This window comes from Bombyx mori, chromosome 4 (assembly GCF_030269925.1).
Source record: "Bombyx mori chromosome 4, ASM3026992v2".
NCBI lineage: Eukaryota > Metazoa > Arthropoda > Insecta > Lepidoptera > Bombycidae > Bombyx > Bombyx mori.
Genome location: NC_085110.1, coordinates 3,135,993 through 3,161,239, shown reverse-complemented (window position 1 = coordinate 3,161,239; position 25,247 = coordinate 3,135,993). Strand labels below are relative to the sequence as shown.

The window sequence follows — 25,247 nt, the reverse complement described above, 5'->3', positions numbered from 1 at the left end:
GCGTGTTTTGGCATTATTGTGGGCATGGAGTGGCAGATAATAGTATTTTTTTGGTATTAGTAATTTTAATAATATGAAAAGTGTTATACTCAAATTAGATCATTGAGTATTATATTTCAACTTCACTTGATGGTGAGTGGTTACCGTCGCTCATTGACGTCATCAATGCCAGTGGCAGAGCCAAGCCGCTGCCTACCATTGAGCACTCTCCGCAAGCCTCGTTTGAAGAAGGACATGTCATAGCGCTCGGGAACACTGTGGAGAGGAGTTCAATCCAAAGGCGGATGGTACGGCAGAGAAGAATCTTTGGAAACGTACTGTCGATGAACGCAGCAGTTTCAGATAATATGGATGAACTCTGCTCGGGTGGCGCGACGTGTGACGATAAAAAGGAGATGAGGTCATTGAGATCATCTCGTATATTTCCTCAGAGCATTCCCCATGGAATATACGGTAAAAAACACAGAGAGAACCGAACTCCCTCCGTAGACCCAGAGGTTTCAAGCGATCCGCGAGAACGGGGTTATCGACGATCCGAACAGCCCGTTTCTGTATGAAGTCAAATGGAAGTAGCTGGTATTTGGGAGCCCCGTCCCAGTGATGGGATCAGTACTCCACGCTAGGCCAGACCTGTGCTTTGTAAAGCGCAAGACTCCGAAATTGATACCGATGACCCCTCGAATCCCTATACTTGCAGAAAGCTGCAAGAAACCTTCAAAGATTTTGATTCAAATCAAAACTACTGCAACAGGTCCCATATATGAGTGCAGAAGAATGGCCTCGAGCTGAGAAAGATGGCGGGACATCGTGAGATGCGTCAAATCTGCCCAGTCCAACACGTCACAAGACGATCATCAGACGATTATCAAGAGTAATACGATTGAGGAGAAGAAAGTAGACGTTTTTATTTTTATTGCACTTATAGGCAGATGAGCATACGGCCCGCCTGATGGTGAGTGATTACTGTCGCCCATGGACTTCAGCAATGCCAGGGGCAGAGAGCCAAGCCGCTGCCTACTGTAAATTGTTTTTCACCGTACGTGAAAAACAAATTCTTATTAAATGTAAAGGCCAGTCCATTCGAAATCCAAAACGGGTCCTATTCAAAACAATCCAACGGCAAATAACCGATTCCGCGCTCCCCGGGGCGTCGTACGCCGCGCGCTTTACTTTTTCACATTATTCGTGGGCCGCGTTACGTACGACCAAACATTATTACCTGAGTGTTTATTTTTATGAAATGTACCGTCAACGTTCAAATGCGATACAAATGGAATACCTATGTACATACATTAATTTGCGGAAAACAATTTTTTTTTCTTCTTTTTATTGTTCGTGGCCCACTGAGTTTCTCGCCGGATGTTCTCAGTGGGTCGCGCTTCCGATCCGGTGGTAGATTCTGCGAAGCACTGCTCTTGCTAGTCAGTGTTAACAATTCTCCGGTTAGAGCCCCGTGAGCTCACCTACACACGCTAGGGTAAGCTGAAATAGCCTCTCAAGGCTATCAGCATAGGTAGGAACAAAAAAAAAAAGTCCGTGTAGATAGACCAACATATGGCCCACCTGATAGTGAGTGGTTACCGTCGCTCATGGACGTCAGCAAAGCCAGGCTCAGGGCCAAGTCGCTGCGTTCCGTTTTAAATGTACCGTCTTTCTCTGGAAACTTTGGAATGAGACCTTAGAACTTATATCTCAAGGTGGGTGGCGCATTTACGTTATAGATGTTTATGGGCCCCAGTAACCACTTAACACCAGGTGGGCTGTGAGTTCGTCCACCCATCTAAGCAATAAATAAAAAATTATTTGAATTATCTCTCAAATATTCGTAAATCTAACAATTCCTTTTAAAAAAACAACACGACAAAAATCAATTTGTGAGTTTATTAGAAAAAAAAATCGATTATACTATAACAAAACAATGTAACAATATTACGTAATCTCACCCGTTACCATAACGCGTTTCTCAATTCGTTTATAACATTACCATAAAATATGTGTATCTAAGCGAATACGGGCACGATTTGTAGAGAAGATTAAACTGTTCCTATTATCATAACGTTTGGTTGTTATTTATTGTCGGGATTTTCATTTTAACCGTTTTATTTTTAAATAACGTAACTGACTTAGGGGGTAAGAGGAGGGCTTACCTTCAGTAGCTGACGGTTGTTTGGTAACAATCGAAAAGTCCGCTGAGTTTCTCGCCGGATCTTCTCAGCGGGTCACGATTTCGATCCGGTACCAGATACATTCGTGAAGCAGCTGCCCTTGAGCTATTAGTAAATCCCACTCCTTCTGGCTGAGCCCGTGCTCACCCACCTGCCCTCGTGAAACTGGAAAGGTCTCCGGGCTACCGGTAATCCTTACTTCCTAAAAAAATAAAACAATTGAAACCCATCATGCCGTGCGAGAATTTAGCAAGATGGTGGTACAAAGCAAAAAAGGCAAATGATCTCGTGGCCGCAATCCAATGCACTGCGATCAAATCCGCATCACCCTGGATACCACAGTCTACGATGCTATTCACATCGTCGAGAATAGAGGAAGATGGCGAAACATCATCCAGAGAAGGATAATGGCAGGAGATGGTCACGACCCTCAGACATGACGAATGCTACTCAGGGAGGAGGAAAGTTACAAATCCACGAGTCATTTACGTCACGTTGAAATTCATCACGATACCTTTTTAAATGTATAGCGGAACGAATCAGGGTTTGCGGAGTTGAGATGCGCACAGTGATAAACGCTTCGCTCCACGCCCCTTGTCTGGATTTGGAATCTCTTTTTTATTCGCTATTGTTCATGAAATTCGTCTGAATCCTGGCCTAAAAGTTTTGCCACACAGAGGACAACGACGCCCGAGGCAGATGAAGCCCAAGGTGACGGCCTTCGTCTGCCTAGATCGAGTGCTGTTTTATCTGAGGCTATATGCAACTTCGACATCCCTTTCAATAGTCTCCAAAGCACGGGCGGAAGTCTGGTTCTTCCTGACCCAAAAAAAGGTGAATAAATTATCAGCCGGTTCAAGGTGCAGTGCTGAAATTGAACAATTTTACGGGCTCATTTTTCCATTTCGGAAATTTTGCCACTTAGTTTCTTTTGTAACTGAGCGATGCGTTACTTTCAGTTAGAATCGCTAATTTCCAAGTCACTAAGTGTTATCTTCGAAACTAAGTAGAAAAAGATGCAATTCATTTTCTGGCGTATGAAAAAAAAATGTCATAGACAACGTAACGAATTTTCCTTATGGTTTTAATTAAGCCGCGTACAGGCCGGCACTAACCTGCCTCCATTTTTGTTCCCACACCGCTCGTGCAGATTGATTAAAAGTCTATGGACCATGCTTTATAGCTGGTTCGCGTTGTTCGAGAGCACACGATTTGTTTTATATCGCTGTGAAGCGAAATAAAAAAACAATTTTGCGTAACACGTTAAAATTTAGTGTCGTACTCCACGCGATTATACTTGTGCTGGCTAGTTTAATGGATAAATAATATCGATTATTTTGTCAATTGTGTTATGGATGCAATCTGTTTTAATCAATCGACAGTTTACTTTAAGTGCTTTTTATTTACAACTAGCTGACCCGGCAGACTTCGTAGTGCCTCAATCGAGAAATAAAAGACCTAAGCTTTTGTATAAAATAAACTTAAAACAAACAAAAGGAATCCATCCGACGGGGGACACATCAAAGGAAAAAGAAAATTGTTATTTTTATTTAATTCCGAGCATTTTCATATTTATCTACCTTTTAAGACTTCTGTGGACTTCCACAAATAATTCAAAATCAAAATTAGCCAGTTCGGTCCAGCCGTGTTTCGAGTTTTAGCGAGACTAACGAACAGCAATTCCACTGCTCAGTATTGCAGAGTTCCAATAGCGTTACCTGCTTCTGGTAATCCAGAAATATGAAGTGGGTTTAGTCGTAGAGGCACTTTGGATCAACGCTTTATTTCGACCATATTGCTTTTTATTAAAATACTGTGACGACGTCTCGTTCCGCGTGGGTATGAACGCACCTCTGGAGTATAGAAGGTACCAGTACAACGACTATTTCGTGGAATTCGTGATTGAAAATAGATTAAGTTTATTTCTAATATACGTAAGGCTATTTGTGCGTATGTACGTACTGTAATTGGGACCAGGGAGGGAACTCTTATTTTTTTTAATTGCTTATGTGGGTGAACGAGCTCACAGCCCACCTGGTGTTAAGTAGTTACTGGAGCCCATGGACATCTACAACGTAAATGCGCCCCCTACCTTGAGATATAAGTTCTAAGATTTCAGTATAGTTACAACGGCTGCTCCACCCTTCAAAGCGAAACGCATTACTGCTTCACGGCAGAAACAGGCAGGGCGGTGGTACCTACCCACGCGGACTCACAAGAAGTCCTACCACCAGTCAGAACTGAAACATTCCTTAAAAAATTACAATACCGTGTGACGTCCGACCTTGTTGACGGACTCAACCTTCGTAACGCTGAAGCATCGTCTAATTTACGGGCGAGGTGGGCCCCGCGCCGATAGTTACGGTCGGCCCGTCCGGTAATAATCCACAGGATAATCCGGGCCGGTAATCTGCTGGACACGGTCCGTTTACGTACCGGATCATTAGAAGGGTTAGTTTTAATTAAGAGGATGGTATGATTTGATTGTTGGCGTATTGTGTTATGAAATTAAGTTGTTGGATTGGATTCTGTTTTCGTATTTATAAGTCGTTTACATTTGCCATTCAGTGAATTCAGTGAAATCAGCATAGCGATTATTGGAGGTTGTTCGAAAATGTTATATTTTTACTGGTGGTAGGACCTTACGTGAGTCCGCACGGGTAGGTACCACCAACCCGCCTATTTCTACCGTGAAGGAGTAATGCGTTTCGGCTTGAAGGGTGGGGCAGCCGTTGTAACTATACTGAGACCTTAGAACTTATATCTCAAGGTGGGTGGCGCATTTGCGTTGTAAATGTCTATGGGTTCCAGTAACCACTTAACACCAGGTGGGCTGTGAGCTCGTCCAACCATCTAAGCAATATTAACAAAAAGAGAAAACGATTAAGAATTTTGTAAACTGGTAGAATATGTAATAACTGTACGTCCGTTCGGGATAACTATACGCTCTGCCACCAGTTAATGTGATCGTTTGTGAGTATAATACTCGGATAGGGCATCGAAACTCGGTTCATTTTTGAAAACCCGGGTTTTCGGGTCAAGAGTAATCAAAACCCGGGTAGACCGGTTTTTTCGAGCATTTCGATCTTGTTATTGTAATTGTTTAAAATACACTAATCTGCGTTTATATATCGATTTCCTACAATGAGTACAAAATATAAAGGACGAGGAAGAATTGAAATAAATGAAACAGTACTTTACAAATTACAGAAACAGTATTAATGTTTAAGAAAGTGATAAAGGTTTATTTTTTTCTTCAGAATATCTTAAAACTTCGTAAGTAATCTAGTATTTTTTTAAATCACAGACTTGCAGAGATTAGTTTTAACATTAAATTAATTATTTTGGTAACATTCACTTATTATATTTAAAAGCTAATAAAAATAATATCTTCAAAAGACATTTTTGTAGTATCACAAATAATTTTAACATTAATAAAACTCTTCTTCGCATTAACAATTAAGTAACGGATAGTTCTAGTCTTCTATTCTATTCATCGGTATTCATCACCCGCGCAACGCGCGATGAGCTCGCTACACCCTCCCCTCTCCACTGCTCCACACTTCACCCCATTCATGTCCTGAGATGGACGCGCGCGAGGAACGTAGCAACGAAGCTACTTTTTACGTAATAAATAACAATTTATCAAAGCGTGTTTTTATTCCATTTACTTATTATTGCATTCGAAGTGACTTAAACTTAATAAATAACAAAAACAAAAGTATTAAAAAAAACCCGAAAAACCCGAGTTTTAAAAATCAAACCCGGGTTTTTTTGTAATGCTCAGAACCGGGAAAACCCGGGTTTTTTCGGTCCGGGTAAACCCGGGCTCGATGCCCTATACTCGGAGAACGACGTTACCCATTCTTTACTGAATCTCTTAGGCAAGTGTTCCTTAAATAACGAATGCTCGAACAATTAATTTTCAGTTGCTAATATAAAGAATATTGATACCAGTGCGGAAAAAATTACGTCTTGTTCCTTTGTCTAACTAACAATAAGCTACGTGCTAAAACCATATGGTTAATGACCTGCCAGATATCTCTGTTCACTCTCAACCGTATTATGATTGACAAAGACGAACGCACGGAAGGCAGTGCTCACAAAAATATCGTATCAACTATGTCGCAAATACCTTCAGTGGTGTGTGGCTACTGAATGAGCCGCTTTTAGAAGCGATAACCAGAAGCTTATTGGTTAGCGATTTGTCTCTGTTACTGGTTTTGTGAACGTTTATAAACGACGGTGACCAATTGCCAACATATGGGACGGGAGCTCGCCTGCCTGCCACGGTGATTAAAAAAAAAATGGTGCGTGTGCAACTTGGTGCACGTGAAAGAAGTGAAACTTCTTTTGCGGTGTCTAGTATTGTGATTGTCTTCATTTTTTATCCTTAAATCAAATTTCTTTTGTATTAGGCAATGCTGTGTATAAGAGAAATGAACTAGTTCGCTTTTTGCTTTCCCTCTCTCCACGGTCGAAGGTTTGGCAGACGCTTTACCTATTTTCTCATTCTCGCTCATCCTAAAGAAGTCTCACTACAAAAAACGGTCTCTATTAAAGCATCTTGCTCAAATATTGTCAAATCAGCAACTTCAGGCAAGTTAAGCATAGTTTGAGTCTACACGGGTAGTTGCAGATACACAAAATTAATCTACCTATTTTTGCTGTTACGATACCGAGGGTGTAGTGTCGCTCTTACGTATACATTAAAGTTTTTTTTATGATTCTGGTATTACTGGTGAAACGGAGGCCTTTCCAGTTTCATCAGGACAGGTGGACGAGCAAGGGCTCAGCCAGGAGGGGTGGGATTTGCTAACAGCTACCCGAGTGCCTCCAAAGGAGACCTAACAACTCAAGAGTAAATGCTTCGGAAATGAATCTACTACCGGATCGGAATCGCGACCCGCTGAGAAGATTCGGCGAGAAATTCAGCGGACTGATGTTTAGGTTAGGTTGCACGTTGAACTCTTTGCCAAGTTCGACGAGTACGGTTACCAGTGTCCCTGAGCCTGCGCCTAGTGTTAGAGCTAAATGCGTCTAATGCAAGGGTCATTGGATCTGATGGATCCGTAAGGACGTGTCTAGGGCGTCGACGGTGACTGGCTCCTGCGTGATCAGGATACAACCTTAAATTGCGTAGCGACAATCACATTCTGATGTTAAATATCGATTTTGTTTTGGTCAATAAATTCGAGCCTGTCTTTAAATATCGCAAAAACAGTACTGAAAGAAAATCGTCCGCATTTCTCGTGGCCATCCGTACTAGTGCCTTAGTAGAACAAAAACGATTACTTTACCGCGTAATTTGTCACACGTCAACGAATCATTTAGGTGATGGTTTACAGATGACGACGCCAGCGATTACACGGGAGTGACCAATCGAGGAAACGCGCCCTCCCTCTGTTATTGGATAAGGTAATTGTTCCATTGTGTACGCTTTCACCGTCATACACTGTTTTTATATATATGTAGGCGGTTGGACATCTAGTTTTAAGTTGCCGTCACATACATTTTTAAGTCGTCGTGGCCTAAAGGATAAGACGTCCGGTGCATTCGTGTATAGCGATGCAACGGTGTTCGAATCCCGCAGGCGGGTACCAATTTTTCTAATGAAACGTATTTCAATCTTAACAATTGTTCACGATTGACTTCCACGGTGAAGGAATAACATCATGTAATAAAAGTCAAACCCGCAAAATTATAATTTGCGTAACTACTGGTGGTAGGACCTCTTGTGAGTCTGCACGGGTAGGTACCACCGCCCCGCCTATTTCTGCCGTGAAGCAGCAATGCGTTTCGGTTTGAAGGGTGGGGCAGCCGTTGTAACTATACTGAGACCTTAGAACTTATATCTCAAGATGCGTGGCGCATTTACGTCGTAGATGTCTATAGGTTCCAGTAACCACTTAACACCAGGTGGGCTGTGAGCTCGTCCACACATCTAGGCAATAAAAAATAAATAAAAAAAATTAAGACATGAATTAAGTCTCAGTTTAATAGTATACCAGTTACTCCATTCTTCAAAACGCAACGCATTACTACTTCATGGCAGAAATAGGCAGGTTGATGGTCTCCGTGTGGGCTTACAAGACGCCCTACCGTCAGTAAATGATAGGTGGCGGTAATTTTAAGTATTTCTCTCTAACATGAGCGGCTGAAGAGTTTGTTAATTTCCAGAATGTGCAGCTATACCGAGATTTTAACGGCGCTAGTCATTTTTCTTATAGTGCTTAGATGGGCGGACGAGCTCACGGCCCACCTGGTATTAGATGGTTACCGGAGCCCATAGGCATCTACAACGTAAAAGGCGCCACCTACCTTGAGACATGAGTTATAAGGTCTCATTTTTAACAGTACAACGGCTGCCCCACCCTTCAAACCGAAACGTATTACTGCTTCACGGCATTACTGCTTCAGGCAGAAGCAGGTTGAGTGGTGGTACCTACCCGTGCGGACTCACAAGACGTCCTACCACCAGTGGACCACTGACTGAGCTTCTCACCGGATCTTCTCAGGGGGTCGCGATTTTGACCCGGTGGTAGATTCTGCGAAGCACTGCTCTTGCTTTGAATCCAGCAGTCTCTCAGGCTGAGCCCTATCAGCTCATCTACTCGTCCGCGAGATGCTGTAATAGCCCCTTAGGCTACCAGCAAATTGGTAGGGGGGAAAAAGCGTTGGTCCGAAGCTCGGTGACCGGATGTTCCGGATCGAGGTCAAAATGGCGAGAGCCAAATAATATTTCAAGCATATTAATGTTTTATACGACGTGAAATCTTAAGCAAGAATTTTTGTCCAGGTAAATGATGTCCACGGTGAAGACATGACGTCATAAAAAAGCCAGCGAAATTATTCATTTAAAAAATTGCTGCCTGTTTTTGTCAAGCGATATGTTTTTCCACGGTCGTCGGAATATAATACGATTTCGAGCTCATGTTTGCTCATGCTTGGTTAGCGATAGTAATCACGCTGGTAGTTTTAATTCTTCCCGCCAGCCATTTCAGTCTAACTGAACTACAAAAGGTCTAGATTATAGAACGAGCAAAAGAATTAGAATTACACACATAAATACACTCGTTTAATATTAGTTTCAGAAATCGAATTGAAAACATAGTATTTTAAATAAACTAGCGTATGTGCCGAAATTTTGAATTTTCTAAACAGGTAAGTAGTGACCTATCGTCTACTCGACAAATACTCCGAAGAAATATCAGATTAATGTACGAAAAAAAAAGATTTTGGTTTCGATTTTGTCGTTAGGTACTGAGCATGCCGGAGGAAAAGAGCTGTGTATATATGAACTGCATTGCCTAGCAATCAATTAAATACAAAGCAATATTCAGATACTGTTCTGTTGTTTTATGATCTGTGCGATTTTTCCGATTCGAAGATACAAAAGAGAACTCATTACAGAAACAAATTAAAACAGCCTAGAGGTAAGCCTTTTTGATTCTAATCAGTGTTTATATAACTCTCTTCGTTTTTCCTACCCTTGATATGGAAATAAGCTTCGCTAGATGGGGCCACCTATCACGAGTAAATACGGTTCCAATTCATAAGAAATGAATAAAATAAAATATTGCATTATAAAAATTAAGATATATATTTCAATTGATTTGTCTGTTATAAGAATTATTTTCAAAATTTTTTTTTCGTGAAAATTTAAATTCCTCTCAATGCTTGCCATATGAACTCGTCTTGACTGGGACACCACTTTATTGGTGGTGGCACTTTACTAGCTTGAATATTCGTTGACAAAAATACTTACCTACCTTTGTATTTTTCGGTACGTATGTATAAGAGTACCTAGGTGTCTTGAATTTTTTTATTGCCTTTGACACATTTGACATTGATATTTGGGGATGTATTGACAGCTGATTTATGTTGCCATCTTCGTGGTTTTACCAGTAAAGCTTGTAGTTTTCAGTTGTCACGCAATTTGTAAATAAACTAAACTGAAAAGTGTATTTCCAATCTTAGTCAATGAGTAAAATAAGTGTACATAATAAATGGTAAATTGTAGATCAAAATTATTAATAAATGAAGATAATTATCACCCAATTAAAATATTACTTCGACGCTAAATTTTGAAAGTGGCAACGAAAAGTTACAAATTGGCTAGATCTCAAAATGGTTTTTTCCCAATCAGCAACATTTAAGCTTTAAGTTAGAACAAAATTAAAGAAAAAGGGAAAATTTCTAGAGAGAGAGCCACCAACTTCATGAAAAGTTTTCCTTTAACAGAAAATATTTACACTTTTTTGCTGTAGCTAAACACCTCCAAAGGAGGCCTGACAGCTCAAGAGAATCTTATTTTTTAATGCTAAGATGGGTGGACGAACTCACATCCTATCTGGGGGTAAGTGATTATTGGAGCCCGTAGACATCAACCACGTCAATGTCGCGGCCCATCTTGAGAGTCTCCAGTCTTTTTTAAGGTAAGCCAAATGGCTCTTCAATGAATCCATCGTTGTAAAAATTACGTGTTTAAGTTATGAACACTTATTTTTAAATTGAGAAAGCTAAATTAGATACCTTTAAGTGGTAAACGAACAAATGCAATGAATATTTGAGATTACTCAAAAGACCTCTAAAATTATAACAACATAATTATCATAAAATACCGCTAGATTGAAATTTACCAACAGAATTTCTCGAAATCGTATCAATAATTTCATATTTTATTTTCAGATTAAATTACTTGGTGATAATTTTTTAGTCTTTCGTAAAAAGTATAATTTAATAGCAACACTGAAAAGGTTTGTTTGGTTGTTGGACTTCCTTTTTGGCGGGAAAAGGAGAGCCGCGTATTTCAAATAAAATTTTATTTTATTTTAAATTAAATTGTCTTTTTCAAGACAGAGTACTTATAATAGAGAAAAATGTCTTCAGAAAGTGATGGTGATGAAGACGGGTCTAAAAAGTCACCCGTAGACTTGAAAAAGAGGCGATTAGATACTATAAAATCGAACGATGTCGATAAGTATAAACCTTACTCTAAACCAGATTATAAGCGATCCTATCCGGATAATTGTAATAAAGAAGAGTTCCCCGTTTACGTACAGGGAATTAAACCGGAAGATAAGATCGGTAATAAAAATCCTTTGCAATTGTCAAAAATTTTCAAAAACGTGAAGGGCATCAAGGAATGTCGTCGAATTAATGCGGCCAAAATTATGCTGGTTTTCAAACAAGCTGCAGCTGCCAATGATTTTCTGAGTCACGTGAGCTTACGTGACAATAATATGAAAGCTTTTGTACCAGCCTCTTCGGTGGAGCGAGTGGGTAAAATTCGTTTTATCCCGAAGGAATGCAGTAACGCGGATTTATACCACAAACTAATGGCAGACTCTGAAATTGTTGGTGTTAGACGTTTTATGAAAAGAACTGGTGATGGTCTGGAACCCCTCACTACTATAAGCGTTACCTTTGTAGGAACTGTTCTCCCTCAGTATGTTTATTTAGACAACTGGCGTTACAGAGTTTTCACTTACATTCCTCCTCTGATGCAATGTTTTAAATGCATGGGATTTAGACACAGTGCCAAAGTATGTCGAAACGATCAGGTATGTTCAAAGTGTTCAGGTGGTCATTCCTATAAGGAATGCTCAGCTGAATTTTTGAAGTGTGTTAACTGTGGAGGAGACCACTTGGCAGTATCCAGGTTTTGTCCTCAAAAAGCGGCTCAGATTAAAAAACATGAGAATAATTATTCATCTAAAATGTATTCAACTGTATTATTGTCAAGTGATTTTCCTCCGTTGTTACCTAATGATAAATCAGTTGTAAAGTTAGCTCACAATAAATTAGCTCCATCTACTGTCCAACCTAAGAAACAAAAGTTATCACAAAATTCTTCACATAGCTCAACTGCAGTCCAGTCTGCTCCTTCTAATATTGGTTCTTATGATCAGCTCATTAAAGATGATCAGTTCTTGAGTAAAATTATCAAAACTTTAGTTATGTTAGGCAATTCTAATACAGCAAACACAACTGCTCACATTAAGGAGATCTTAATTCAAAACTTAACAAAATAATGGATTATTTACGATTAATGCAACATAACATACAGAGTGTCAATAATAAAAAACCACTTCTTAAATCTTTATTGTATGAAAATAAAATAGATGTGTGCTTGCTGAATGAAACTTGGTTAAAAGATTCTGGTCTGCCTTTTTATATACCTGGTTATATTTTTGTTGGAAAAAATGCAAAAAATGAGCATGGTGGTGTAGGTATTTTAATAAAAAATAATATTAAATTTAAGGTCTTAAAAACTACTTTCTATCAAAATATTCAATTTATAGCTATTTCTATAATAACAGTATGTGGTCCTGTCTCGGTGCTATGTGTGTACTGTCCACCAAATAATAGCTCCATTAGTTTGAGTACTTTGAGAAAGATTATTTTGCAATTACCCAAGCCTTGTCTTGTTTCTGGTGATTTTAATGCTCACAATATAGCTTTCGGTTGTGATACTTCCAATTCAAGAGGTCGTGAATTATTTGATATATTTGATGATGCTGATTTATGTATTTTAAATACAGGTGACCCTACTACTATTTCTAGACCTGGTAATAATGCATCAGCCATTGATGTTACTTGTGTTAGCCCTGACATTGCACCACTTTGTGAGTGGTATGTCGGTGACGACTCTTTAGGGAGCTATCATTTACCTACTTTTGTTAACATCATTACCTCAACTCAAAAATATACAGTTCAAGAGTCTATACATAAATATTTATATAATAAAACAAACTGGAATATGTACAAAGACAAATCCAAAGATATATTTGATAATTTTTCTCCTTCAACCGTTGATCCTTTAGTTCAATATGATGAATTTTCTAAATTGCTACTTAGTTTAAAAGAAAACTGTATTCCATTGTTAAAACATAAATCTTCTAGTAAAAAGTCTGCTCCTCCAGCTCCTTGGTGGAATGATACTTGTGCTGAGGCTGTAACTAAATCAAGAGAAGCGTTAGCTAATTATAGACGTAATATGACAATGGACAATTATATAGAATATAAGAAAATAGATTCTAGGAAAAAAATTATTATCAAACTGGCTAAGAAAGACAGTTGGAAAAGTCTTTGTTCATCTTTTAATAGATTCACTCCAGTATCCCGAGTGTGGAATTTTATTAGAAGATTTAAGAGAATTAACATTAATAGAAATCTGTCCAAAAATGATGAGTGGATAGAAAGTTTTTTAGAGAAGTTAGCGCAGCCTAGTAATAACAATGATAATATTTCTGGTTTATTTGAATTTAATGACGGAAGTCAGTGGAGCATGTTTCTACTTAACTCTTTTTATTTTGAAGAACTTGACTTGGCTTTGTCTTCAAGAAAGAATACAACCCCTGGTCTTGACGATATTCCTTATATTATGCTTCAAAATCTGCACGTTTCTGTAAAACTTATTCTACTTAATATTTTAAATTCGCTTTGGTCTCAGCAATTGATTCCAGAATCCTGGAGGTTGCAATGTGTCATACCAGTGTTAAAACCTGACAAACCTAATGATGATTTTAATTCGTACAGGCCCATTTCTCTTACGTCTTGTGTAGGGAAATTGTTTGAACAAATGATTAAGACTAGATTGGATTATTTTGTTGAAAACCAGAAACTTATTCCTTCTTGTCAGTTTGGATTCAGAAAAGGCAAAAGTGCAGCAGAAAGTTTTATAGCTTACCTGACTGATATGAAAAAGTGTTTGTTATCAGGTTCTACTGCAATTTGTGTTTTCCTTGATGTGCAGGGGGCATATGATAATGTAGATCTTCACCAATTAATTAGGGTGCTATATTCTTTGGGTTTCCCAGGAAAACTTTTAAAATGGATTTTCAATATGTATTTTGGTCGTTCTTTATACATTAAATACAATAATGTTTTTCATGGTCCAAAATTAGCTTTCAAGGGGTTGATGCAAGGGTCTTCTTTATCTCCAATCCTGTATAACCTTTATACTTCACAAATATATAGACACGTGACTGAATCTGTAAAAATATTACAATTTGCTGATGACATCTTAATATATAGTGTAGACAGTAATTTTCAGGTTGCTCAAGCAAAAGTTAATTCAGCTTTATGTCAACTTAACTACTATTATACTGAGATACTTAAATTAAATATAAATAGTAGTAAAAGTTCAGTTTTAGCTTATGGTATTGATAGAAATGTAAATGTTAAGTATAACAATAATTTAATCCCTCAAAATAACAAAAAAAAGTTTCTTGGTGTAATTTTTGACACTAAATTAAAGTTCACCAAACATATTGACTATATTTGTAGTAGAGCTTTGAAAGGTATTAATATTTTGCGGTCCTTAGCAGGAACTTTTTGGGGTTCCGATCCAAAAATTCTTTGTTTATTATATAAAAGCTTAGTACGTAGCCATTTTGATTATAGTTGTTTGGCATATATGAATATTAGTCCTGTATTATTAAAAAAGCTTGATGTTATCCAAAATATTGCTCTTAGAATTATTACCGGTGCAATGCGTACGACTCCTATCAATTCTATGGAAGTTGAGTCATGTGTAGAACCACTATGTATTCGGCGATTATTAATTGCTGAAAAATTCTGCCTGAAAGTTATAACTTCTCAGAATGATGTTCTTCTTCCAAAACTTTCTTATCCTACAACTGTCACCAATACACTGTATTTGCCTTCTAGTATAACAGCGACTAATGTTCTCAATAACCAGATCCCTGAATTATTGGGAATTATGAGCTTTATGACTGATTTATCTGATAATTTGCACAAATCTGAACTATGGCCTGTATACCTTTGTAAATATAAAGCTCTTATATGTAAATTAAATATAGATATGTCCAGTGTAGTAGATAATATAGACTTTCTGGATTATTGCTGTACCAAACCTAACAGTTACAAAGTCTACACTGATGGGTCTAAATCTTCATCTACAGTGAAATCGGGTTACTATGATCCTCAGGCTAAAACCTCTAAATGTTTTATGTTAAGTAATAATTGCAGCATATTCACAGCTGAAGCTTATGCTATCTATCAAGCTGTATTGTACTTACAAAGTTTACAAAATGATAACATGGAGTTCTTAATAATATCAGATTCAAAAAGTGTGTTAATGGCTTTAGACAAATGTCATATTCACTATAGAAATAATTATTTATTGTATAAAATTAGAGAAGCATTGACATCTTTGGATACTCCAGTAACATTTAAATGGGTGCCCTCTCATAGGGGTATCAAGGGAAATGAAATTGTAGATGGTATCGTCAATTCTAATTATGATGAGGATCATACTAATTCATGCAGAGTTCCTTTTACGGACTTTCTTTTTGACCTAAAACAAAGAAGTCGCAAATTATGGGAAAGCTATTGGAAATTATGCTCAAAGCATAAAGGCAGTTGGTATGCAGAAATCCAAAAAGAACTTCCAAGTAAGCCATGGTATGATAAATATAAAGGAGCCAAGGAACGTAAATTTATAACCATTATTAATCGTTTGAGGTTTGGCCACTGTCAGACTCCAAGCCATTTATTTCGTTTTAAAATTATAGATAATAACAGATGTACATACTGTGGAGGAAATGAGGCCGACTTATCCCACCTCTTCTTGAGTTGCCCGACTTTTAAATTTCAACGTTTAATACTAGTAACAGATATTATGAAATTGATGGATTTTGATGAGAATAATCAAACTAAACATGGAAATTCTTTAGCAAATAACCCGACAAGATCAGCTTTAGACTCATTACTCAATGCAAATGGTAGTCATCAATGTCAACATTGTCAACCATCACAAAAAGAAATTCCCCGCCGTGTCCAAGATTTACTGAAATGTCCAGTTTTATTTAAATCTATTTACTATTATATAAAAAACACGGTTGAGAAAATTTAAAGCTCATCCTTGTTTTAAATAATTTGATTGTATTTAATGTTAAGTTAGTATAGTTATTTGTGTAAGATATTTTGTTATACCTTTATTTTAAAGTGCCAATGGACTTTGTATCCGGCTAATAAATAAATTAAAAAAAAAAAAAAAAAATTGTTTGGTTGCGCGTTCATAACCTCAAACTGTCGGCTATTTGGCGGAATTTTAATTTTCTTTACTTGCTAAAAACTTTGATAGTTAGATTAAATTGACGTAAAAGTGATAGATAGTAGGTGTGTTATTTAAAATTAGTGTGATTGCTCATGATAAAACTTCACAGTTTGTTGTTTAAGCACATGTTTTCTTTGAAGATACCGATTATTGTCTTGATAAAATACGGATATAATTTAATTTCGCTACTGTGTAAATATTTTGTAGCTTAGAGTTTAAATATAACTAATTTTTAAATTAAGATTTGTAATAAAGTAAGTTAAGTTAGTGTAGATGTTTAAAACAGCATTGAATAAAGTAAAAAGTTTTGATAACAATATAATTTATTATCAGTTCTTGATTCGTCTCCATTTCAGAAAACATTTTGTCATGGAAGGCGTAAATAAATTAAAAATCGAAAACGATTTAGCCATCCACGTGCTACCTGCCAAAAAAATGAAAATCACCAGTGAAATAAAGATTATTAAACAAAGAACTGTCGGAACAATGTGTGGAGCTTGGAGGCCTGATGAAGAATATGGAGGTCTTGTGCTAGTTTTTCCGAAGAGGGAATTGTGCTTGAGCCCGGATCCACCAGAGGAGAAGGACTTGCCGGAGAACATTGCAGATTTTTGGGAGGAGATTCCGTCGTCGAGCAGCGATGATCAGGTGAGTTTTTTAAGCAAAATAGATTTAAGCATGTAGCCGTAATATAATAAATATTTTAATAAATGAAAAATGTCATTAGATGTACGAGAGAAATTGCGTCTAAAATATTTTGAAATAACGCCATCTAGTTTTTATGACTTGTACTATTTGAAATAAAACTGCTCTGGATTGTTAAGCAAAAAATTGTTTGTAAAATTTCCGAAAGATGTCTGTTCGTATCTAATAGTACTCAAGTCCACTACTAGGTGTCACTATATTTACAGGTAACAAAAAATAAAAACACCAATATTCACCACACCACACGTAGGACGTTTGTCAAAATCAAGTAAGATAGATTTGAGAAAAAAATGTTCATTTAAAAAATTAAGAACAATTGAGTCGTCTATCATAACATTATCAACGGTGGCAATCTGTGCATTTGGCCAAAAAAAAATTATTGATATGTCAATACAGATTGATTTGAATACAATCGTCTCCTTCAAAGAATACGGTTCAAAACCTGCATTAAATAAAGGTTAATACTTAACCTGTTATTTATCTAAGATGTCGTTCCGAAGAGTTTTGTGACTGCCAATGGAATACAAAGTCAATAATTCGTTTTTCTGATTTACCAATCATTGTCCAAAAGTCAGATTGCCGGCTTTGATAATAGTCGACTCAATTGTTCTAAAGCCGAATATTTATGTTACCTATTCCATTCTTGTGATGTGAAACTTTAATCGAAAAAAAAAAAAAAATCTCTCTGGTAAAGCCCACCAGGAGGCCTTCCTTCTGGACCTAAGGAGGTTTTCTGGCTGCCTAGACGGGTGAATGAACTTACGGTCCGTTTGATGTATACTGTAAACTCAAACCCATATACGTCTCCAGCTGATTGCCACCACTCATCTTGAGTTGAGGCCGAATAATCTATTATATTGTAAAATGGCTATCTTATCTACGATACGCCCTACCAGTAATAGTCTAGGATAGACATTTCTCAGGGATCCAGTAAACACCATATCAGACAATCCGCGAGTCTTGCCTGGTCAAATAAATTGCCTATATATACTTAAATAGACAAAGAAAAAAACCGCATATTTTGTCTGATTAGTTCATGTAACAGCATCATGTGAGGACGTATTATGCTAAACTTGACTCGTAAAAACAAACAACTCAGACAAACAAATCATGATATTTTTCTCACTTCGAAATCAAAGAACCTCGATGAATGCGGGGTCAATTTAGATAATTTGAATAACGAGCAGCAATGGATATCGAATTGATGTGGCGAAGCGAATATCACAGACGATCAATCTAAATGAGCTTCGGATGAGACACCCGTTTTTAAGACGTAGGTTTTTTTTTAATGGTGGTAGGACATCTTGTGAGTCCGCGCGGGACCACCACCCTAACTATTTCAGTAATGCGTTTCGGTTTGAAGGGTGAGGCAGCCGTTGTAACTATACTTGAGACCTTTTAGAACTTATGTCTCAAGGTGGGTGGCGTTCTGGGCTCCAGTAACCACTTAATATCAGGTGGGCTGTGAGCTCGACCACCCATCTAAGCAATAAAAAAATAAAAAAAAATGTGTGCGTGTACTAGTGTACACACGTAAGAAGTGAAATTTGTTTATGGCCTTATTTTTCGAAAAATGATCTACATGCAACTTTCTAGAAATTGGTTAAATAAAGTTAAATTAGATAAAGTTTAAACAAAAGGATTTTATTATCATAGACATGAATACAAAAAAAAAAAATGTGTGCGTGTACTAGTGTACACACGTAAGAAGTGAAACTTGTTTATGGCCTTATTTTTCGAAAAATGATCTACATGCAACTTTCTAGAAATTGGTTAAATAAAGTTAAATTAGATAAAGTTTAAACAAAAGGATTTTATTATCATAGACATGAATACAAAAAAGTTAAATTAGATAAAGTTTAAACAAAAGGATTTTATTATCATAGACATGAATACAAAACAGATGGCGCGTAACGGAAAAAAGTGACGCGTAACCGAAAAATGTGACGGTAAATTTTTTTCCAACGCCGATAAGGAAGTTTCACTTCAAAAATGTGACGGTAAATTTTTTTCCAACGCCGATAAGGAAGTTTCACTTCAAAAAGTTAAATTAGATAAAGTTTAAACAAAAGGATTTTATTATCATAGACATGAATACAAAACAGATGGCGCGTAACGGAAAAAAGTGACGCGTAACCGAAAAATGTGACGGTAAATTTTTTTCCAACGCCGATAAGGAAGTTTCACTTCAAAAATTGCATGTACCTGTAAAGTAACTTTAAAATCCAATAGTGAATTTAAATTTTACGTAACAGTGAAAAATGGTAATTCAAAATATTAATTCAGTAATCACAATAACTGATCTGGCTTCAAACTAACTTTGCTATGGAAACCAGAGATTACTTTATAAGATTAGCAAATAATATATCTGTTTAAATAAATAATGACGTGTTTATTCGTGACAATAATATGAAGGGAGATAAGGTAAGTACAAGAAATGTTAATAGATACTAGATGTACTTAAAGTACTCAGATTACCTACTAGAAGTGTAAATACTAGATATACTCCCCTTGCACAAAGAACGCTTTCATTAAAAGTGCCGATGTCGCCATGCCGGAGGAGTCCCCTAACACCGCTGCGCTTGTATGCAATGCACACCCTGCACCATAGCTAAAGTTGCCTCTGTTTCAGTTCATTAAGTTGATCTAATGCTTACATTTAGAGTTTTTACTAAACCATTGTTAAAGCAGCCAAAATGAAAACTGTTCTGACAGATTCTCCGTGAGCAAGAAAAATTGATTCGTTCCCCATTCCATTTGGCTTCATTTTCAGTCCAACAAATTATCCTTAGGCCCTGTCTGTGAATTCATTCCAAGAATTAGTGGTTTAAACCTTAAAATTTATCGTTCGACCGATTTAGGAAGGTACGTAACCAGAATTTTGTTTTATGTTAAAGTATGTAATAAGGGAATAGGGTTTTTTATTGGCATCTTATTGGATACCTTTATTCATTGGTTCTTTTTAATACTTGTTCTTAATATTTATCAGATAGAGTGGCTAGTAGTATGTCAGGCTCATTAACCTAAGACCATTAAGTGTTTTATCTTATCTTCTAAAAGAGCTATGTACCTATTTATTGTCATACTATTTGTTGTCATAGCTCTTATAAATTAAAGATGATTTTGAAAATTTAAAGATGATATTTCAAACAACGTATATAAGTTACTTTAACACATTACTGGAGTTTTATAGTTTTGAAGTGAAACTTCCTTATCGGCGTTGGAAAAAAATTTACCGTCACATTTTTCGGTTACGCGTCACATTTTTCCGTTACGCGCCATCTTTTTTGTATTCATGTCTATGATAATAAAATCCTTTTGTTTAAACTTTATCTAATTTAACTTTTTTGTATTCATGTCTATGATAATAAAATCCTTTTGTTTAAACTTTATCTAATTTAACTTTATTTAACCAATTTCTAGAAAGTTGCATGTAGATCATTTTTCGAAAAATAAGGCCATAAAGAAGTTTCACTTCTTACGTGTGTACACTAGTACACGCACACATTTTTTACTGGTAGTATTGAGCATTGTGGGCCGCATCATACGTGGACCACCTTGCCTATTGATGCCATGAAGCAGTCATGTGCTCCGATTTGAAGGGCTGGATAGCTGCTATGTGATTGACACATAGACCTTTATCTCAAGATAGGTAGTACCATTCACGTTCTGATTTCAATTGGAGCAATCTTAGATTAGACTTAGATAAAAAAATAGCAAAACATTTAAAAAATAATAATAGATTCTAACAACAATAGCTCCGAAAAGCTTGCTTCTGAATCGTGTTGTCTTAATAATAAAGATATCTTTTGGTATCTACCGAAAATACGAGACGACAGAGAAATTGTTAACCAATAATCATTACACAACTGATTTCTCTACATGAATATCCTAAAACCAATCCGCATATTATAGAAGTAGCTAACCAAATTCATAGATATACCTAAGTAAAATTACATTTAACTTAACATTTCCGCCCCTAGGCCCTAATGTATCCAGAATTATCAGCTGACCAAATATGCACCTCAAGGCGGATTCTCCATTAATTTCATATTCACGGATTCGTGTGGCTTCCGCGATTCCATTTATTATGAGCTCACTAATCCGGCTTAGGGTCTCAGTTAAACTGTCCGGCCAGCTTCCGGACTTGATAACTATTATTACTACTCGTACGTTTGTACATACACGGGTAAGATTTTTTTTAAGTGACAACGTCTTATAATTCGATGGAGTCGGCTGCACGCACGAAAAAACATGACTCAATTTGTTCGGTAGAGGCTTCAGGGTCCAAAAATAATCGTAATCATCGCATATACCTAAGCACTAATTCGAGAACTTATGCGTCACTACTGCGACACTACTGACCATGCAGGAGCCAGTTACTGTCGACGCCCTAGACACGTCCTTACGGATCCATCAGATTCATTAACCTTTGCATTAGACGCCTTCAGCTCTAACACTAGGAGCAAGTTTAGGGACCCCGGTAACCGTACTCGTCGAACTCGACAAAGAGCGTGCAACCTAACCCATGCATCAGCCCGCTGAGTTTCTAGCCGGATCTTCTCAGCGGGTCGCGATTCCGATTCGGTAGTAGATTCATCCGCGAAGCAGCTGCCCTTGAGTTGTCAGGTCTCCTTTGGAGGCACTCGGGCAACTGTTAGCAAATCCCAACCCTCCTGGCTGACCCTTTGCTCGCCCACCTGTCCTGGTGAAACTGGAAAGGCCTCCGGGCCACCAGTAATCTTTCAATCATAAAAAAATAAACTTATGCGTTTTGTTTCTTAAAGAATTTTATATGGAACTTACTTCGCTAACTAAAGCGGCTCGAATGAAAATTGCATAAAATTTAATTTAACATTAGAATTAATATTAAAATAAGAGCTCTGTTTAAGCTCTCACCGTAATGTGCATAGAGCAACGATAGTCGCATGACCTCTCCGAATCCACAACACACACCCACACATACTTTATTGGTCTGATCCTCATAATAACGTACGTAATCGAATTTCTATTACTTTCCCCATTTATGTCGGTATTACCCTGTTTATTTGTGTCATAAACAGATACTTTATGTTTAGCCATGTTTTAATGGAAGTATTTGCAACGGTGTAAATTTTGCTGGAAAGGATTACTGGAAAAGTTATGGTCTTAAATGGGCGACGTATTTAGAGTCATACCTAGTATTATGGGGCTTTGAAATAGGTATCTTCAAGTGAATTAAATATATACTTAGGTATTTATCTACGTATTCAAGCGTCTTCCTCTAGTCCTGGTGCAGTGGGTATTGGCTAAGGACGTTGATTGTTTAAGTAAGGTTTAAAAAAAGTAAATTATTTAAAAATACAAGTTTATTAATTAAACCAGAAAACGAAAAACGCCAAGAAGTTATGTTATGTCCATAAAATATACCAGCAACCTACGAAAATCTAATACAAAATCATGGATGAGAAAAAAAAACGAATGATTGACTTTTAGAAAAACGAACAATTTTATTACAACATGCGGCGATTACAGTTAACAGATAAATTTATTATTTCAATTATTATAACTGAAGTGTAATTTTTCATACGGTGGCAGATTTTGTGAAGCATTGCTCTTGCTAGGGCTAGCTAGTGTTAGCCAATTATCTCGGGTTGAGAACGTAAGCTCACCTCTTCGTTCTCAAAAAGCTAGATTAGCCCCTTAGGCTACCAGCAATTAGGTAGGGAAGTAGATATTTTGGAAACAAAAACAAACTTCGAACTGGAAAATCGTTTATATTCTCGAAAATCGTTTGTATTCTTGGTGGTAGGACCTCTTATGAGTCCGCCCGGGTAGGTACGGGTGAAGTCGTCGTGGCCTAAAGGATAAGACGTCCGGTGCATTCGTGTGTAGCGATGCACCTGTGTTCGAATCCCGCAGGCGGGTACCAATTTTTGTAATGAAATACGTACTCAACAAATGTTCACGATTGACTTCCACGGTGAAGGAATAACATCGTGTAATAAAAATCAAACCCGCAAAATTATAATTTGCGTAATCAATGGTGGTAGGACCTCTTGGGAGTCCGCACGGGTAGGTACCACCACCCCGCATATTTCAGCCGTAAAGCAGTAATGTGTTTCGGTTTGAAGGGTGGGGTAGCCGTTGTAACTATACTGAGACCTTGAAACTTATATCTCAAGGTGGGTGGCGCATTTACGTTGTAGATGTGTATGATGGGATGTGAGCTCGTAAACACATCTGAGCAATAAAAAAATATTTAAAAATAGTACATTAAAGATTATTCCAAAAGAGAGATAAACTAAAACCAGCCAAAATAATAATAACGCCACGAAATATAAGTATCAACAAGAAACGTTAAAAGGTTTCGACTTGAAAAAAATCGAATATTCGTAAAAGTCTTTCCGAAGCGACTTAATAAGATTTCAGTTTCTCGGAAGAATGTCGTAATGTTATAAGCTTTCCTTTTTATTAGTAGCTGAAACTTTTAGTTTGGTTTTCGTTTGTTCTCTTAATGCATTATCGATTTAAATTTAGCAATCACACGTTTCTGTTTGTCAATTTATACAAAACACGTGTATCGATAAAATTACGACTAAAAGATGTTATAAAAATCGATTCTAACTCCTACCAAGAAAAACCGATTGTTTCAGCTTTATATTAATCGATTCTTTGTATGGTGCACCAAGCAATTGAAGGCCCAAAACTAAAGTCGAATTTTAATACGCGTAAGAATCACCGGTACCACTTTATACTTTCGTTTGTGGACTCTTCATCTTCAATATATACATATTATTATTAGTATGAAGATTATTATCAGTATGATTCTCCAAAAAAGCGGCCATGAACAAGGAATAGTGTGCTTTGTGCTTGTGTGTTTGTACTGTAAAAACTGTGAGACCTTAGAACTAATACGAGTATATAGAGGTGGTGGCATTTCGTGTCGTATCGTCGTGGCCTAATAGTCCAAGATCCCAGGGCCTCCAGACGTCACTTATTTTCTGACGAACGAAATGTGGCCGATTGCGTAGTGTTAGTATGGACTAAGAACGCATGCCTACCCTACCTGCTAGCGCACGTCCTTACGGATCCATCAGATCCAATAACCTTTGCATTAGACGCCTTCAGCTCTAACACTAGGAGCAGGCTTAGGGACCTCGGTAACCGTACTCGTCAAACTCGACAAAGAGTTCGCCGTGCAACCTAACCCATGAATCAGCTCGCTGAGTTTCTCGCCGGATCTTCTCAGCGGGTCGCGATTCCGATCCGATAGTAGATTCATTCGCGAAGCAGCTACTCTTGAGCTGTTAGGTCTCCTTCGGAGGCGCTCGGGTAGCTGTTAGCAAATCCCACCCCTCTTGGCTGAGCCTTTGCTCGCCCACCTGTCCTGGTGAAACTGGAAAGGCCACCGGGCCACCAGTAATACTTCAATCAAACAAAACAAAAACCTGCTAGCTCTAGCTTTGTCTCTCTATCTCTCTCTTACAGTAATTATAAATATTAAAAGAAAATCAGTTAGAAATTAAATAATCAGTTAAATAATGAATCCAATTATATATGGAAATTGGCCCTATATAATTATATGTAATGATTTTTTTGGATTTCGTATAAATTTTTACCTATACTGAGACTATAGAACTCATATCTCAAGGTGGGTGGCGGCATTTACGTGGTAGATGTCTATGGGCTCCGGTAACCACTTAACATTAGGTGGGCTGTAAGCTCGTCCACCCATCTATACAATAAATAAATTAGTTGTAGATGTCTATGGGCTACGGTAACCACTTGAAACCAGGTGGAATGTGAGCTCGTCCATCCATATCTATCTTCTATCTATATAAGTATATATAAAAATGAATTGCTGTTCGTTAGTCTCGCTAAAACTCGAGAACGGCTGGACCGATTTGGCTAATTTTGGTCTTGAATTATTTGTGGAAGTCCACAGAAGGTTTAAAAGGTAGGTAAATATGACAATGCTCGGAGTTAAATAAAAATAACAATTTTGTGTTCCCTTTGCTGTGTCCCCCGTCGTACGGTTTCCTTTTGTTTGTTTTATACAAAAGTTTAGGTCTTTTATTTATCGATTGAGGCACTACCAAGTCTGCCGAGTCAGCTAGTAAGCAATAAAATCTTTAAAACTCCAAGGTGTTACTTCAAATGCTTGCTTTGCATTGTATGAAATTGTTATTAAGATTTAAATAAAAGCATTTAAAAATAAAGGATGAATTCCGTTAGTGGCTAGGTATATTTAACATTCATTACATAAAAAGCAACTTAAAAAAAATATTTACCTACCTACTTAAATA

The 25,247-nt window shown here is 37.3% G+C and overlaps 1 protein-coding gene across 4 annotated transcripts in view; it reads left to right on the top strand.

Annotated features, from left to right (window-relative positions):
* The first annotated feature begins 15,710 nt into the window (after positions 1–15,710).
* Positions 15,711–25,247, top strand: part of LOC101737404 (pseudouridylate synthase RPUSD2) — a 508,157-nt gene continuing 498,620 nt past the window's right edge. Inside the window, exons 1-2 of one of the 4 annotated variants that reach the window (XM_062668077.1) lie at positions 15,711–16,312; positions 16,611–16,902. In XM_062668077.1, coding sequence (XP_062524061.1) covers positions 16,624–16,902 — 279 coding nt within the window. In that variant the 5' untranslated portion in view covers positions 15,711–16,312; positions 16,611–16,623. Of the gene's footprint in view, positions 16,903–25,247 lie in introns of all 4 variants that reach the window. The other 3 variants (XM_004929286.5, XM_012692954.4, XM_021349955.3) reach the window with 3 other exon arrangements.